Genomic DNA, 17706 nt, shown 5'->3' with positions numbered 1-17706 from the left:
TTCTTTGTTTAAACCTTAAGTATCAATTTGGACATTATTAGATTGACAAAAATGTTATCCAACACATTAAAATATCATGCGGTTATACATTAGTCAACTTAGGCTAAATTTCTCTTTAACAGGCCGGTTACAATACATCGTATCCAGTATTTGATGAAATTTAAAATTTCTTTTATCAATTAAATTTTATTCTTTTAATTTAACGGTAATGCAATGATTTAAAAAATCGCAACAATAATCTTGCCATTATATATATATATATATACCTATCCCATATTTTTAGCATCATAAAGAGTAAAGCCATTTTGCCATTCTCAATTCCCTACTAATCTTCAAAATCGTTTATATTTATTGGCTATCAATGAATTGACTGAATTCATTACAAGTTAAATTATAAATTTGAATTAGTTGTGAACAAGGAATTTAAATTAGTTAAATAGTGACACGTAAGGATGCAAATATTAGAAAGGAATGTTACATTATTTCATTGTAAACTCACATCTAAAATCACATATTAGTAACAATTACAAATAACATCTAAAAATAACTGAATACCTAATAAAAATTCTGAACGGCGTTAGTAGACACGCAAGTTAAGTGCATCATAGACTCGTATAAATTAACTACAAAATTAAGGATGTAATGCAGTTTGAAGGGATATACATAATGCGTCCCACATTAACCATTGAATACGCCTTTGAACGGTTAAAAAAAAATAAAGATTAGTTTGGAAGAATTATATGCATAATTATTGTTGAGGAATATGAAGAAAGAAAATAGAGAATTTGTAGGGGAGAGGCGTGGAATAACAGGAATAATGTCATGGTAGAGCCAAACACGGCATGTAATTTCTTACTTTGTTTAACCATCTCCAGTCCATTCTCTGTCGGCTTGTTCTGTTCTTCCACTCTCACAATCTCCTTATTCTAATCCCAGTAATTAGTAAACATAATCAGCAGGAGCAGCAGCATTTAGGATTTGATTAATTTCTGAGTCCCAAATTAATTACCATTTCATAATGCATAATTATAGTACTATAATGGAGGCGTAGCTGGTATTGGCTAGCACTATAAAGCACCTCCGTGCTCATTGGCGTCGGATTTTCCGGCAAGTTTTCAGATTCCCCCACCACCCTAATCTCGATTGCTCCGCTGCCCTTTACCTGTCGTCCCGCTGCTATACACCTATTGTGTCTATCTATATAGCTTTCCTCTTTTGGGAATTCCCTTTTGTCTCTCTTTGGTTGGTTTCTTGATTTTCCGGCCGGGGTCTCCGCCGCCAGCGGCTGAGCTCATGATCTGGGAGGGGGATAGAAGGAAGGGGAAATTTTTGTTTGGAGGGGAGCTTTTTCAGTTAGCTCCAAGAGGAGTTTTTTGTATTTTCTTGAATGAAAACTGAAAAAGGTTCAATCTTTAGGGTAGCCCAGAGAGAATCTGTCTTTGGGGGAAGATTGTTTTCAACATTATGAAGCTTGTGGGATGGTGGTTTGGTGGCAAAAAGGGTTGTTTGTTGACTTGGGGAGAGTTGAAAGTAGAGGCCTTTCCTGAGAAGTGAAGGCACAGAACAGTAGTTACTGTAAGTTATTGCAGATTGAAGTAAGTGATTGGAGGAAAGAAAGCTTTGTTTGTATTGGGTTTTGTTGGGGAAGAAGAAGAAAGGTTGGATTGGATTTATTAGCACAGATTGGGGTTCTTATTTTGCTGAGATGAAGGTTCCATCAAATGGGTATATTGCAAATACAGGAGAAGGTGTTTATTTATTATGCCCTAATAAATTTCTTGCCATTTGTTTCTCCATTTTTTCTGTTTCTTGTGATGTTTTTCCTGCAATCTGTGCTTTACCTTTTGCTGTTGGTGCTAATGTCTGCATTTTCTTGAGACCTAAATTTGATTGTCTGAAACTCATCATCTCTCTTTTGGGATGAATCAGGGGAGAGAAAGGTGATCAATTCTGAGCTATGGCATGCTTGTGCTGGTCCATTGGTTTCACTGCCTGCTGTTGGGAGCCTTGTGGTGTATTTTCCCCAAGGCCACAGTGAGCAAGTATGTCTAGTTTCCTCCATTTGGTTCAAGATATAAAAACCCGAATCTCAAGTTTTGATTTTGATGAAAATCGTGTTTTATCTCGAGAACTTTCAGGTTGCAGCATCAATGCAAAAGGAGACTGATGGCATCCCAAACTATCCGAATCTTCCCTCTAAGTTGATCTGCATGCTGCACAATGTCACCTTACATGTATGGTGCTTTCTCGGTTCCAAAAAAGCGGTTTTTAAATCCATATTCCATACCCTTATCGAGCCTGCTAGAGTGCTAGATTAGTTTTCGAATTGGTTGAATGCAGAATTGTTGCAACTGAGATGTAATTTGAGTCTTCGTTTCCTCTGATCTTTGTAGGCTGATCCTGAATCTGATGAGGTTTACGCTCAGATGACTCTTCAACCTGTAAACAAAGTAGGTCAGCTATCTTAGAATTGTTATCTCGGTTTTCACCTAACATGATACTAATCCGAAGCAATGATATATTCGTTTACAGTACGATCAGGAGGCTTTGCTTATATCCGATATGGGGCTAAAGCAAAACAGGCAACCTACTGAATTCTTCTGCAAGACACTCACCGCTAGTGATACTAGCACTCACGGTGGTTTTTCTGTTCCTCGTCGGGCAGCTGAGAAGATATTCCCGCCTCTGGTATTATATATATGCAGATAATAAGACTAGGAAGTTTGAAGTGGTACAAAACAAATATTTCTTGTTCGGTTTCTGACCCAAGGTTTTTTGGATAGGATTACTCGATGCAACCTCCGGCTCAGGAGATAGTATCCCGAGACTTGCATGATCAAACGTGGACTTTTCGACATATATATCGAGGTACTTCAATAACGAAACAAAGAAAAATCTGCCTTGCTTATCTACGTGAGCTATGTTTTAAGACCTATCGTGCTCTCGGATTTGTTTAGGTTCTTAATATTATCTAGACTCGAGATTCATTTTCTTGCTATTCAGTATTGCGTTTCTGTGAATATCTCAAACCGTTCATGAGGATTCAAATGCACTTGCCCCGTTATAGTTTTTGAGCGCCAATCTTCTTCTTGATGTCTAATTAAATTTCGTTCTTTTTTCACGTTAGGGCAACCAAAAAGGCACCTATTGACTACTGGATGGAGTGTTTTTGTGTCCTCTAAACGACTTTGTGCTGGCGATGCTGTCCTTTTCATAAGGTATCATCAGAAAATAAACTGTTTTCCGAGTTTCAGCAACCTAAGTATTTCGTTTCACTGAGCTTATAAAACGCAATGTAGGGATGAAAAGTCACAGCTTCTCTTGGGTATAAAGCGTGCTAACCGGCAACAGCCTGCCCTTTCCTCATCGGTTATATCTAGTGACAGCATGCACATTGGAATCCTTGCGGCTGCAGCTCATGCTGCAGCAAATAATAGCCCGTTTACCATTTTTTACAATCCGAGGTATAAAAACGAATGTTTTCTTGCTTTTACTTCCTGCAATCCTCGTTTTTGGCTCTCAGAATACGCCTTGGACTGAATCTCGTTGATTAAACAGGGCAAGCCCTTGTGAATTCGTGATCCCTCTTGCCAAGTATAACAAAGCTATGTACACTCAAGTTTCACTAGGCATGCGGTTTAGGATGATGTTTGAGACCGAAGAGTCTGGTGTGCGTAGGTATATGGGGACAATCACGGGTATCAGTGATCTCGATCCTGTTCGATGGAAAAACTCACAATGGCGTAATCTTCAGGTATATATTAACTTTGTAGCCATGGAATATATACGATTCACTTTTTCCCTTGGACTAATCCATTTCCCACCACCTTCATGTAATTTGCTGTGAAATTTTCTTTATATTGGACTGAGATTGTGTTGTCTGTGTAATCATTGGAGGAGAGAACCAAAAAAAGTTCATATTTTGATGATATCTAACCCAAAAAAATGTAATCTTTGGTAGGTTGGATGGGATGAATCAACTGCTGGGGAACGCCCTACTCGGGTTTCAATTTGGGATATTGAGCCCGTTGTTACTCCTTTTTACATATGTCCTCCTCCATTTTTCAGACCAAAGTTTCCCAGACAGCCTGGTTTTATGGGTAAGCAACCTAGTAGTTCGCTCTCGTATACTTTTATTTTGGCAAACAAGCGAAAATTTTTTTGATGCAAGAGTTGGTTTTGCAGGCGACGAGTCAGATATGGAAAATGTGTTCAGGAGAGGCATGCCTTGGATTGGGGATGAATTTGGCGGTTTGAAAGATGCCTCGAGCTCGATGTTCCCTGGATTGAGCTTAGTCCAGTGGATGAGCATGCAGCAGAATAACCAAGTCCCGGCTCAATCGGGACTGAATCAAACCGCTTTGCAAGGAAACCTTGGCGTCGATAACCATTCCAGGTTGCTGAACTTCCAGTCCCCCACTTTTGCTGCCCAGAATCTGCAGTTCAACAAAGCCAATCAGCAAGTTTCGCAGCTACAACAGACGCCATCTCCAACGTGGCCCCAACAGCAGCAGCAGATGCAGCTGCAACACTCGTTGCAGCCCTCGTTGCCTCAACCGCAACAGCAACAGCAGCAGCAATGTCAGTTGCAACCGCAACAGAATATGCATTCGAGCAGTTTGAGTAACGGTGCTGTGCCTTCCCAGATTCCAAATCAGAGCCTCCCGCAATCTGCTATGCATTCTCAGCTTCAGCAGCAGCAGCAGCAGCTAATGGCAGGGAATGTGCAGTTGCCACAAAATCCCCCTGCAGCTAGTAAACCCACGTTCCCACAGACATCATTGCCTCAAGAATCGCCATTTCAGCAACAAATCGACCCACAGTCTGTCCTTCTGCACAAACCTCAGCAGCAACAGACGCAATTGCAACAAGCTCCGCTTCAGTTGCTTCAGCAAAGCTTAATGCAGAGGCCACAAGCGCATCAGTCGTCACAGCAAAACCTTTCCGAACACCAGCTGCAACTGCAGATGCTACAAAAACTGCAACAACAACAACAACAACAGCTCTTGTCCCCGGTTGGCTCCAATTTGGAACAGCTGCCCCAACAAGTGCTCCAGCAAAACCGTCAATCACAGCCTCCCCCATTGCCTCAACAGCAGCTAGGAAACAACAGTTTCTCCACATCCCCGCTACTTCAATCCCCAAAGTATCCAATTAACCAGCCCCAAGGCCAGCAAAAGCCACCAATTACAATAAAAGCACACTCCGGCCTTACAGATGGGGATACTCCACTGCGTTCAGCCTCACCATCCACCAATAATTGCCCAGTATTTCCATCTAACTTCCTCAACCGGAACCAGCAGCCTCCAACAATTTTGCTGGACGATTCTATAGTTGATCCTTCTTCTAATCTGGTTCAAGAGCTTCGCACAAAGCCTGACCTCCCGATAAAACATGAGTTACCCATCTCAAATCGTACAGAGCAGCCTAAATACAAAGGTAACGGTACTGATAACTTAGATGCAACCTCATCCGCGACATCATATTGCTTGGATGCTAGCGGCCTCCAGCAGAACTTTTCACTGCCGGGCTTCTGTTTGGACGGTGACGTTCAATCACATTCTAGGAATAGCATGCCTTCCGCAGCTAATATTGATGCACTGGCGCCAGATGCTTTGTTGTCAAGGGGTTATGACTCTGGAAAAGATATGCAAAACCTGTTTTCTAATTACGGGAATTCTCCAAGGGATATTGAGACAGAGTTATCCACTGCCGGGATCAATTCCCAAACGTTTGGCGTGCCAGATATGTCTTTTAAAGCAGGTTGCTCCAATGATGTCACTATCAACGAGCCTGGCGTTTTGAATGGAGGTTTGTGGCCAAATCAGACTCCACGTATGAGAACATACACAAAGGTTTGTTCTTTTTCTGCTGAGCATACTTTTATCTTCGTTCCAAAATCAGTGCTAGTCCTTGAGTTGCATTATAATAGTCCTGACATTGGTTAAAAATTGTGAAAGGTTCAAAAGCGTGGCTCTGTAGGAAGAACTATTGATGTCACACGTTACAAAGGGTATGAGGAACTAAGGCAAGATCTGGCACGTATGTTTGGTATTGAAGGACAATTAGAAGACCCACAAAGAACAGAGTGGAAGCTCGTCTATGTAGACCATGAAAATGATATATTGCTCGTTGGCGACGATCCTTGGGAGTAAGTCTTGGTTGCCTACACACTTTTTACTCTACACTTCTAAGTTTTACTAACGTTAACCTTAAATTTCTTTCAGCGAATTCGTGAGCTGTGTCCAGAGCGTCAAAATACTGTCTGCTGCAGAAGTGCAGCAGATGAGTTTGGACGGAGATTTGGGGCCGGGCCCAAATCAAGCTTGCAGTGGGACCGACAGTGGTGGTGCATGGAGATGAGACTATAACAACAACTTACCTACATTATTTAACATGTAAAAGTATTCAGATGATCCAGAAGCTAACTCGCTATGCCGTTTGGTTTGAAGCCCTTCCCCGAGATGACTAAGAATTCAGGGCTGCATATCCACCCGCTGAAGTGTAATGGAGCCATTGTACAATAGCCAATTGAGCAGACTCGACACGAGTTCGTGCCCTTGTTTTATGCCTTGACATGAACTCATAGAGTTGTTTCAGGACTCAAACAACTTAAAAATGGTGGAAATTGACTGCTTAGCTTCACTAGTTGCTTTCCAGGTCACATTGTGAAGTGTAAAGATCTTGGCTTCTTGGGGTCCCATTTTCTTATGATTCTTACTGGGAAATGTAAAGCTGCTTTCAGAGGAGTAGAGAGACAATATATATAATATAAACTTTGTTCAGTTCTTAGGTTTTATGCAAGACATCCTCAAGTATTTTTGTCCTGAATTTGTTAAGGAACAAATTTGCTTCAGGATGGATTGTTGTCTCAGAACAAACCTATGTACCCTATGAATATGGAAATGCAATGCATAATTGACTAAATCATATCCCCATCAACATTTTTACATTTCTAACCACTAAGTTTGAATCTATAACATTTTTGCGTTTCGGGAATCGAGAATCAAGATGGGAATTTCACACAAAAATGAAAAGGTACAACAGTAGTAGTAGGTGTGATAATTCACTTATGCCATTGCTTAGTTTCCATGTAACAAAAAGAAGAGAGGAAATTCTATTACAGTTGACACAAGTATCACTAAGACTTTGCTAAGGAATATTCTCAAACATGATTTTCCAGTTTTCTGAGCCGAAATAGACTACAAATTTTTTGGAAAAATAGAAATTCTGCCGAAAGGCGACTATGAGAGCACAGCCATTATATCAGATGCCCTCAATGCAATGTACTCAGAACCATCACTGCCTTTAAACTCATTGCCAGCATACTTGGAATACAGTACGGTGTTTCCAGAACTAACGGGTAAAGATTTCCTGTTTCCTTCTTCATCAAGAGGACCAGGTCCAACAGCTACAACCTGTTATGTCAATCAATGGTAATTGGTAAGAACAGATCCTAAACATCATGCAATAATGGGAACACAGATCACTTAAAATGGAGATAGTACAATGAATGATTACTGTGGAAATGCAAATTTTTACTTTTTAAAGTAAATTCTTACCGTGCCAATGGAAGGCTTCTCCTTGGTAGCCTCAGTAAGCAGCAACCCTCCAGCAGTTTTGTCTTCAGCCTCAGCAACCTATATCAAAATGCAAGGCAAGAATTTTCATGTTTCTGAATGATGCAAATAAAAGATTGAACAAAACTGAGCCTATTATTGAGAAGCATGCAATTACTCCAAAACTTGACTGGCCTCATAGTAGATCCCATCACTAGATATTGAACTTAATATTGCAAAAATTTGAATCATGCCTTGAAAGGGCTTATTCTTTAAAAAAATGACAAGTGTGGCATTCAGGGTACAGTTGTTGGGGCTTTAAACAGGTTCATTATGTAGTGAGACAAATGAGCCATGCAAAAAATAAACATAATAAACAGGTGAATGACAAACCTTTATTAAAACCCTGTCATTGAGGGGCTTCATGTCCTTGACTTCATCTGTTTCAAGAATACCAACAATGTCATCCTCTTTCAAAAGGAGATGATTGGTTCCATTGAACTCAACCTCTGTCCCAGCATATTTTGAGTATACAACCTGGGTTCCAGTCTGTGCATGGTAGGAAATTTTCAGCATTAGGAAGTTACATTATAGCTATAACAGATCATTTCATCACATTCAATTACCTTCAGACTGACGTCCACCTTAGTCTTTCCAATTGTTCGGCCCTCTCCCACAGCAACAACCTCACCACCCTGGGGTTTTGATTGTGCTGTTGTTGGAAGCAGTATGCCCCCAACTGTCTTCTCTTCAGAAGTCTTTATCTTCACCAACACTCTATCCGCCAGTGGCTTAAGTGAAGTATACTGAAACAAGGAATAAAATGAACAAAATAAGTAATAGAGCAAATACAATCTACAGAAAAATCTTCGAACCCCGCCCTCCTTATCAAGGGTTGCATTCATCTACCAAAACTGTAATTGACTATTAATTTCTTGCCAACCGAAGGCTTTTAGAACAGAACACCAATACAAAACACTCATACAAGACTACATGTATAGCAAGAACCAAGTCAAATAAAGTGTCAGCAGTCAAAAATGTTATACTTGGCAAGCAATTAGGCAAAAGGATTATTGCTTAATTGAGTAGGTTGAGCTTCTCAAAAGTTAGGCTTTGCTTAAAAAAAATATCCTCACTTGAAGGATGTTAACTCTTGTCTATTCTTGAAAGCCCAATTCTATTGAATTTAATATGTTTGGCCGTAAACATGAACAAAAACAATGAACCAAGCCATAAACATACCAACTTTAAAACTAAGAACAAAGAAGTTTCGCATATCCTAAGTGGAGACACAATACTATGGCCCTATGCCCCTATGGCAACTCTACAAAAATAGATAATGCACCAGTCCAGCTCAATCTATGCTCATCTAACTCCTGTCAAACAGTAGCAGTATCCTCACATATCTTCCTCCAACATCAAAACAACTAAAATGACTCAAAATTATTCATAGTAATACCAAACCATTCACTAAAAGAACAAGTGCACACTACAAACATAACAAAAAGAAATTACCTATTATGTACCTCTAGTCAACAAATTAAGTAATTGTAACTAAACTGAAAGTATATGTTAATTGTAATAGGTACATAAAATGCAGGTTATAAGCAATTACAACAGAAGACTACGAACCTTAGGGGCAACAGTAGTAGCGGCCCTGACAACGAGTCCCCGGAAGGGGCTGTTTGCGCTCTGCCTCTGAGGAGCGAAAGACGCAACCTTTACGGTGTTAGTGGACCTGAGTCCATCAAAGGAAGCAAATCCCTTGGCGGAGATGGTTGAAGCAGTGAGCTGAATTGATGCCATTCCCTGTTTTGACCCTGAATGACAAAATCCAGTTAAAAGGTTGTTACTTTCTGGAATAGAAAGCGGTAACAAATATGAAATTAAGCTGAGAATCGGTAGAGAAGATGCTTACCTGAGTATTAGGAAGAATGCAGTGGAGAAACCGAGGAATGGAGAGTGTGGAATGAGGATAGTGTTGAGTGATAATTGCTTGTAGGGGATAATAAAACCCTAGAAGGTTCGAGAGGGATGGGTCGCCTTGCAAAACAGGAGATGCTTCTAGAATTTTACCTTGTTTTACTTGGGCCCAATTTGTCTACAAAACATATGGGCCGTCTTGGATCCATGGGGATCATTTCATATATAGGCCCATTATTCGTTTTCCAATAGTTATACTAGGAACCAGAGTCCATTTTTTCAAAAAAAAAAAAAAAAGAAAAAAAAAAGAACTAGAGTCCACCTTGTGAGATGATCCGTGTCTATTTATATACTGACTGTTCAAAATTTGAATTATGAACATTTAGTACGTAAATTGTGAGCATTCAGTATATAAATTTCACTCAAGAGATCTTTGTGAGGCGAAGCTGGTATGAATATTTTTTTTTAGTTAGTCAGTTTTATAACTGAATCTAACTATACTACCCACCATGTTATTCTTCAAGTGTTTATGGGTATGAAAGACGGGTCGGAACCAAGTGCAATCATCCTTTTGATTGATTTGCTAAAAATCTCGTATACTCAATAGAATCAAAGATTGCCTTAGCTTTCAAGACATGACGCAATATAATGACAAAGAGCGAGCTTAAAGATGATGGAGCTTCGGTTCCTAATTGTCCATACACTACTATAAAAATACCTTTTAACGTCGGTTATTTTGGACATACGACGTTGATTTTTTTCCGACATTGTTCTAGCAGACGTTATAAATATATCATACGACGTCGGTTTTAAAAAATCGACGTCGCATATTATTTTTAAATTTTTAAATAAGTACATACGACATCGGTTTTGTCACAAAACTGACGTTGTATGTTGTTTTTTTTTTTAAATAGAGATACGGCGTCGGTTTTTCAAAAAACCGACGCCTTATCTCCTTTTAATTAAAAAAAAAAGTAAAAATGCAGCGAATCGTATCTGCAACCAATGACACATGCGTCAATCTGGGTGACAGAAAACAAGAATAATCTGTGGTGGAGAGATGAAGAGATACACTTGTATATAAAGAGAGAGAATTTGTGTTTTGATTGGACAAAAAGTGTTCTAAGCACTTCCATTCAATTGCTCCTTTCTCAGTAAGAAATGTTAATACTAATTAACCAATCAAAAAATGCAAATCATGTTAGAAAAAGCCTCTTCTTCCTCTTTCTTTCTCTTCTCTTCCTACAAAAGGTAATTCTAAAGATCAAAATATGAAGCCTGAACTGAAAAGCAATGTCACAAGGTAAGAAAGATCGATCAGGAAAGAAGTACTCATGCCTAATCAGAAACAACAGTCTTAAATGAAAATCATGTGTACATACCTCTTCATCAACTTTTGGCAAAAGTAGACGCCATTTCTCCTCAAACTTTCCCAGTAAGGTTTTTGCCATCACATGTACATCGTCCCTTTCCTTGTATTTCATTGCATTTTTAAATATCAGGCGGACATCCGCGCATATCTCTCGGACATGTTTATATCCGGTACCATCCTTGGCCTCCATTTTATTCTTAATTGTGCTAAAGTCCATTGACTTCTCAATAACCTGGAAATTAAACGGACAATGAATCAGCAGAAGCAAATTCCAAAGAAAATATGTTTTCTTCTCTAAGTTGAATATAATATTAGATTTTTCTTATTCCTTCTAGGAGGCATTATAATATAATCAATACTACTAAACAAAAGAGAGACAAGGACATTGGATATGCAAACAGTTTATATACTTATAAAATTCTGAGCATGGAGGTAATTAAACTTTTTGAAAATATTACCTGATAGTAGTCATGCAAGCCAAGACCTTCAACGTCAACGGGCTGCATAAAAGGCCCTGCCCATTTGTGCTGAGTGATCTGACAAAGAAAGGGGTAGCGTAAAAACAATATGGACAGCCAACAAATATGTTCAGTCTTAAATGTGGAGCAGAGAGATTACTTGGCGTAATATTGTGCCAAATTGGCGCATAAGTTCTTGCATTCTCTTAGCAGAAGCTGCTTCTCGCTGTGATGCATCTTGTTGCCGTTTTTTAAAGTTAGCAATCTGCTTCTCTTTTTCTGAATCCTTCTGAGCTGAGTTACCTCTTGGAGTGTTTGACTGCTTTTTATTCACACTTGAGTAAAACTGTTCAACTTCAGTAAATCTCTTCTCAAGCTGCAAACATAAAGTTCAAACTGGAAACTTAAGTCTTAGTGCACATATAAAAATGGTTAATTTATCTTGGTTAGGGCAAATGGATTGATAGTTGCACTTAACCCTTTCTTTCACTGGTTTTAAAAGGTGATAGCAATCTAGCATGGTGTTCATAGGAGATAAAAGAGGGAGATGTCCACAAGTACAGACACCAATATTTAATGCCATCATATAGCTTTTTCTTCTATTCATGAAGTCCAAGAGCAAAAAATCAATATAAACTCAATGGAATGCAATTCTTTAGAATCTACATGGCACTCCCAATAATCCTAAACTTTTAAACAAGTTGATATTTCATCATATCCACAACTGCTTTTCCTTCTATTCATGAACTAATCCAATAACAAAAAGCCAATACAAACAAAACCTTGCCTGATCAATCAAGCAACATAAGTGTATGAGTACCTAATTTTGATGTTTCAACAAGAAACTACGACAAAATCCTGAATGGTTACAGAATATCAAGCTAAATCACTACCAGCTATATGACTAGATGGGACGCATATTTACAGGCACGAGTGATTTCTAATCAATTCCAAAGGGTTTTAATAACTTGAGAATCTGATGGAAGGACAAATACTTATTCAACTTCAATCAAAAATACCCAGTTGCTGCCTTGTGATGGAAAGAAATCATCAGTTTTGAGCACTCGCTATTTACACAAAAATCCATCACTTCTTTAAGTTTCATTGTCAATACAACAGCAAAGAAAGAACAAACAAAAACCACATGAGTAATGACATCAATGGCAATTGATTGAATTGGAGAGAAAGCAAAATCCATGGTTCTAAAATGACAAACCTCTGCCATGTCAGCATCTTAACAGCAAGAACTTGAAATCCATGGTCTTCACTGCACTTGTAGAAAGTAAGTCATGCAAATGTATAGTGAGTACTGTTACTGTGTTCCTTCAATAATAACTATAAAATAGGAGTAGCTAGCAGACTCACATTTGTATACTCTCCCTTGCATTGCATGTCACATAACATTACTTGCATTGCAGGTGTGTCATGGTGTCATCAGTTTTTAGATCACATCAAAATGGGACAGCCATAAGAAAGAAAAAGAAAATTTCTTAACATAAGTAGAAGTAAGGGCTGATAAATACTGATAATGTTTCGTACTTTCGTAAAAGATTATTTAATTTGAACAGATGCTTCATTTTAGTTTTTACTGGAAAACTCAAAAAGTAATTATAAAGTCAAAGTGGCACAAAATTACTTGCAAAAGTTCCATTGTTGAGCTTCAGCCTTCATTAAGCCATTCATTAATACCAACTTATTTATGTTAGCGCTAGATTTTCCACCAATCAGAAACTTCTCAGGGCACTGTCTTGGTGCCACCACTTCTAAAACACAATACTATTATTTGATTCCAAAAAGATAAAAATACAGAAATAAAAGAGCAACAAGAATGATGACAGGTACAAAAGCTGCCATAAAGGAATGTAAATTTTGCTATAAAATAACATGGTTTTAATTGAAAGCACAAATTAGAGTAATTGAACAGTTGTTATGAATTGATCTCTTTACTCTAATCTGGGAATTAGAAAATGGGAACAAAATACAAAGAAATATAATGGATGATGGCATGATGCCACAATCTCCAATTACAGGTTTACGGCACATGAATTTCAAAAGCATAGAAATAAAAAATAACATTCATGCTGTCTAAACACCACAAAATATACGAAGAAGTTGATTTGCTTAGAAAAAAGGACTCTAGAATTGCATAGGTGCTGGAAACAATATGGTTTAGCTGAACATTGAGCTAGCACTAAAAACCACATCTTGGCCAAACCATTATATAGCACATGCCAATGTCCCCTTTATGATTTTCCTAACTTGAGAAATTTTATATCTATGCAAATACAAATACCATGCAAGAATCAAATAACATTAGTAACACAGATACTAGGAACATACGCATTTCTGTCATATGTGTGCATACATGAGTACAATAATATTTAATAAACCTAATTTATATAATAATTCCATGTATGTATATATATATATATATATATATATATATATATAATTCCAAAAATTCAAAATATATATACAAGTAATTTATAAAATTCAAAATGTATACCTAATAAACCCTAAAATACGAAATACATTAATCAATAATTTCAAATGTAATAAAATAATTATTGTCGACTCCCAAAAATTCAAAAATTGAAACAATATTTCATAAAATATACAAAAACTCACAAGGTAGATCGGCGGCGGAGCGGGAGTGCGGCAGTGAGCGGGTGAGGCTGTGCGGCGGAGAGAAGAAGAAGAAAGAAGGTGGATGGAGGCGTTGGTTGCAGCGGTAAGGCGGAGAGAGGAAGGAGAAAGAAGGTGGATGGCGCCGTTGGTTGCGAAGGGAAGGTGATGGAGACGTTGGTTGCGGCGGTAAGGCAGAGAGAAGAGAAGAAGATGGAGGGGTGGGTTTCTGTGTGACTGTGTCGACAGCGCAAGGTTTTTTAATCTTTGGAATAAGCCCTACGACTTCAGTTATAACTTTAACCGACGTCATATATAATAAATATGATTTAAAATTTTTTTTTTTAAAAATGAAATTGCATACGACGTCGGTTATTTATCATTTTTTACTTTTTTTATTCGTCTATGACATACGACGTCGGTTATTTAAATAACCGATGTCGTATGTTTTTTTTTATTTTTTTATTTTTTCGCGTAAGACATATGGCATCGGTTATTTAATTAACCGATGTCGTATATTATTTTCTTTTTTTTTCTTTTTTTTCGCGTAAGACATACGGCATCGGTTATTTAATTAACCGACGCCGTGTGTTTTTATTTCACTTTTAACGTCGGTTTTTCAAAAAACCGATGTTATATTTCCGACGTTATATGTTGTTTCTGTTGTAGTGAGACTAGTGGCAAAGGAATATGTCTCCGAATTCCAACCCGCATTTGGAGCATACAAGGCAATACAAGTCGGCTGGTCGTGGGATATCTAGGGGTAGAGGCGGTCGCGGGGATGCTCCAAGGCGAGCCGCTGTGCTGCAGAATCCGAACATACTGTGGTTAGGAGTTCAAACCGAGGTAAACAGCTCATGAGTACAGTGGTATGGTCTATCACTCAAATGATGTACCGGAGTCCTCTCACATAGCAGAACTAGAATATGGGTACAAGGAGGATCCACCTGATATTGCTAGAACTTTCACTAGCACAGTTGTTCCCTATGACGATGATATGGCTGATACTGAGCAATAGAATGGCACTGCTGGCCATGAGGCAGATAGCTGCGTGCGCCATTAGGCGCTTTTCTCTTCTTTCTTTTTCTTATATCCATGATTTGCATGGAATTGTCAAGAAAAACATTTTGTCTCCTAGCTAAATGTTAGGTGCTGATGTTGCTGGGTATCCTAATTCCCAATGGCGCAATATCGTTGGTTATAGATAGCTTTTGTACATTACTTTCGGGTGTCCCCCTTCCATTAGAAATTAAAAAAAAAATCACAATATATTTAATATTTAATTATTCAAAATATCTTAAGTAACATGTAATATTGGCATGATAATTCTCTTGAAAGAGCTTCAGTGACTATGCGTGCAAGTTTAAAATGCGGATTAATGTAAAAGATCAAAGAAAAAACAATTTTAATTTGCGCTTTTTAAGAATGCGAAATTACATATAAAACTAACTATTTAAATTCTCTGCTAATTAGGGTCTCACTACTCTAATCTTCTCCATTGCATATTCATTTATTTGCTCTCTCTCACTTAGCCCCCGGCCTCTTTATTCTAATCGAGTAACTTCTTCAACCAAATCTGTTTTTATACTACATTTGTTTGTTTGTTCAATGATTTTGTACTTCAATAATCAATTTTGAAAATTAATACATCTTAGTTATGCTAAAATTTTATTCACAACTTATTCTTTTTATGCTAGACACTCTTGGAAACTAAAAGTTTATAGTCGGAAACGTGTTTTCGAGCACCTTTATTAAGATCTGTAAAAGTATTTCTTAATAATACTGAATGACCGTTAATGTGGTTGGCATTACCAATCGCTTTTTTTTTTTTCTCATCTTTTTCTTTCTCATTATTTTGCTTCCTTGTATAAGAGAAGCTAAGAAAAAATTTTACAATTTTGAGTTGGGTGTCAAAAGTTCCTACTACCGGCAAAAGTGATAGAACATTTCGTTTTTTCAATTTTATGAATTTTTTAACCACCATGTGTGGTCAAAAATTCCAACAATCTTTGTTGAATGGTCGTAGATTCAAACAACCATGAGTTGTGGTTGACAAATTGAAAATAAAAACCCTAAATTTTCATCTACTTTTTTGGGTCGTCAAAAAATGACAAGTATTTCACAATAAGATTTTGGGTATTGCTTTAATTTGAGTTATTAAAAAAAAGTATTGAATTTTTAAAATCTATAGTGATTGATAGAGGAAAGAGGAATTAAAAAAAGACAAAAATATCTGACAACAAAAGAAAAGCTAGCTAATAATAATAATTTAGTATTTACTCACGCAGTTGGTACGTGCATTGCACGCACCAATTTGGCACGACAGTGCACTTGACGCACTGCTTCTCCGCTTTTTTTTTTCTTTCTTCTTCTTCTTTTTTTCTTGGTTAGTGAGTCTCACAAAAATTGGATCATTGTAGGAGAAAAAACTATTGAAAACCATCATCTCTATTTGTCTAAAAATCATACCCAAATTTTTTCATCTGAACAAAAAAATCAAGTAAAAATTAACTATTAAGATTGATCTAAGAAGAAAACAATTTCAAGAACGAATGTTTTTCATTTGCATGTAATAGCCAAGCTCCAAGTATACTCATGTCTTAGCTCGCATTTTATTTTTATACCTTACGTACTTTCAAACATGTTAAAGGTTTATTAATTACTGGAATTGTTTACTCTTTTTTTTTTTTGGCTAATTAATCCCATTTCATTTTCATTGACGTACAAACATTGTGAGATTCCTGGAAAGAAACGAAACCCACACGAGGTGTTAAGACATACACATGATGTCCAGGTCAGCTTGTGATAGTAACAAGTAACAACCTAAGCTGACTACATAGGAGTTGTATTTATTCCAATACTATATCATTATACTTGTTACAAATAGTATCAGTATCAATCAATCGCAATTAGATTGCATCACAAATCTCAATTTGTGATTCAGATCTTTAATTAATATGTTTAATATTTGATTAATAGATCGACTCTTTGATCTTATTAGTCAAAAATCTGATCCGTTTCACAAATTAAGACTCGTGAAATAGTCTCACGCGAATTATCAGCATCAATCAAACATTTTAAAACTGCTCCGAAATACGACATAAATTTTCTCCTACTGACGTGTATTATATTAAGACCACTGGCGGCTTCAACGTTGTATGCCCAAAGTTTTACGGAAGCTGTCTATTTTTATTTTTCCTAAATAACCTGATCTCCAATGTGATAAATGGGGTTTACACCAACTGCATTAGTAACAGTTTCTTTGTCTTTTTTAGATTAAAAATAATATTAACTCCGTACATAAATAAGTATATAAATAAACTCAGCTGACTAGAATGCTAATTATAAAATCCCATATTTAATTAATAATTACTTTAAATATTGACTTTGTTAGTTTCTATTCCACCAAAATAATTTCAACGGTCTTTGCACTCATAATCATAGTTGAAGTTCCAACAGATTTCTACTATACTAATAAGAGCCAAAGAGAGTTACGCCTAAAATGGGTAGAAAAAATGGCGGTCAAATTATTTAATCAAATGGATGGTTCAGATGAATTATTTAATCAAATGGATGGTTCACATGAATTATTTAATCTTTGCACTCATAATCATAGTTGAAGTTCCAACAGATTTCTACTATACTAATAAGAGCCAAAGAGAGTTACGTCTAAAATGGGTAGAAAAAATGGCGGTCAAATTATTTAATCAAATGGATGGTTCAGATGAATTATTTAATCAAATAGATGGTTCACATGAATTATTTAATC

At 37.2% G+C, this 17706-nt stretch overlaps 3 protein-coding genes across 3 annotated transcripts; 1 reads left to right on the top strand and 2 right to left on the bottom strand.

Annotated features, from left to right (window-relative positions):
• Positions 1 to 797: 797 nt before the first annotated feature.
• LOC116010468 (auxin response factor 19) lies at positions 798 to 6938 on the top strand. The gene is made up of 13 exons (XM_031249894.1): positions 798 to 1748; positions 1930 to 2042; positions 2139 to 2234; positions 2394 to 2450; positions 2533 to 2688; positions 2784 to 2868; positions 3128 to 3218; positions 3300 to 3464; positions 3559 to 3754; positions 3962 to 4100; positions 4186 to 5855; positions 5961 to 6151; positions 6228 to 6938. The coding sequence occupies exons 1-13, from the start codon at positions 1706 to 1708 to the stop codon at positions 6361 to 6363; spliced, it is 3138 nt and encodes a 1045-aa protein (XP_031105754.1). The 5' UTR covers positions 798 to 1705; the 3' UTR covers positions 6364 to 6938.
• A 112-nt stretch (positions 6939 to 7050) lies between these two features.
• LOC116010469 (20 kDa chaperonin, chloroplastic) lies at positions 7051 to 9598 on the bottom strand. The gene is made up of 6 exons (XM_031249895.1): positions 9478 to 9598; positions 9192 to 9379; positions 8186 to 8365; positions 7953 to 8108; positions 7563 to 7640; positions 7051 to 7418 (listed from the first exon to the last, which is right to left on the bottom strand). Exons 2-6 carry the CDS (start codon positions 9363 to 9365, stop codon positions 7245 to 7247), a joined length of 762 nt encoding a protein of 253 aa, XP_031105755.1. The 5' UTR covers positions 9366 to 9379; positions 9478 to 9598; the 3' UTR covers positions 7051 to 7244.
• Positions 9599 to 10664: 1066 nt separating this feature from the next.
• Positions 10665 to 14155, bottom strand: LOC116010046 (transcription factor GTE6-like). Its single transcript, XM_031249309.1, has 7 exons — positions 13941 to 14155; positions 12678 to 12718; positions 12529 to 12579; positions 11473 to 11688; positions 11313 to 11390; positions 10865 to 11086; positions 10665 to 10724 (listed from the first exon to the last, which is right to left on the bottom strand). The coding sequence occupies exons 3-7, from the start codon at positions 12535 to 12537 to the stop codon at positions 10665 to 10667; spliced, it is 585 nt and encodes a 194-aa protein (XP_031105169.1). The 5' UTR covers positions 12538 to 12579; positions 12678 to 12718; positions 13941 to 14155.
• Positions 14156 to 17706: the final 3551 nt, after the last annotated feature.

Source organism: Ipomoea triloba, chromosome 2 (genome assembly GCF_003576645.1).
Source record: "Ipomoea triloba cultivar NCNSP0323 chromosome 2, ASM357664v1".
NCBI classification, from domain to species: domain Eukaryota; kingdom Viridiplantae; phylum Streptophyta; class Magnoliopsida; order Solanales; family Convolvulaceae; genus Ipomoea; species Ipomoea triloba.
This window is presented reverse-complemented; position numbering and strand designations above follow the sequence as displayed.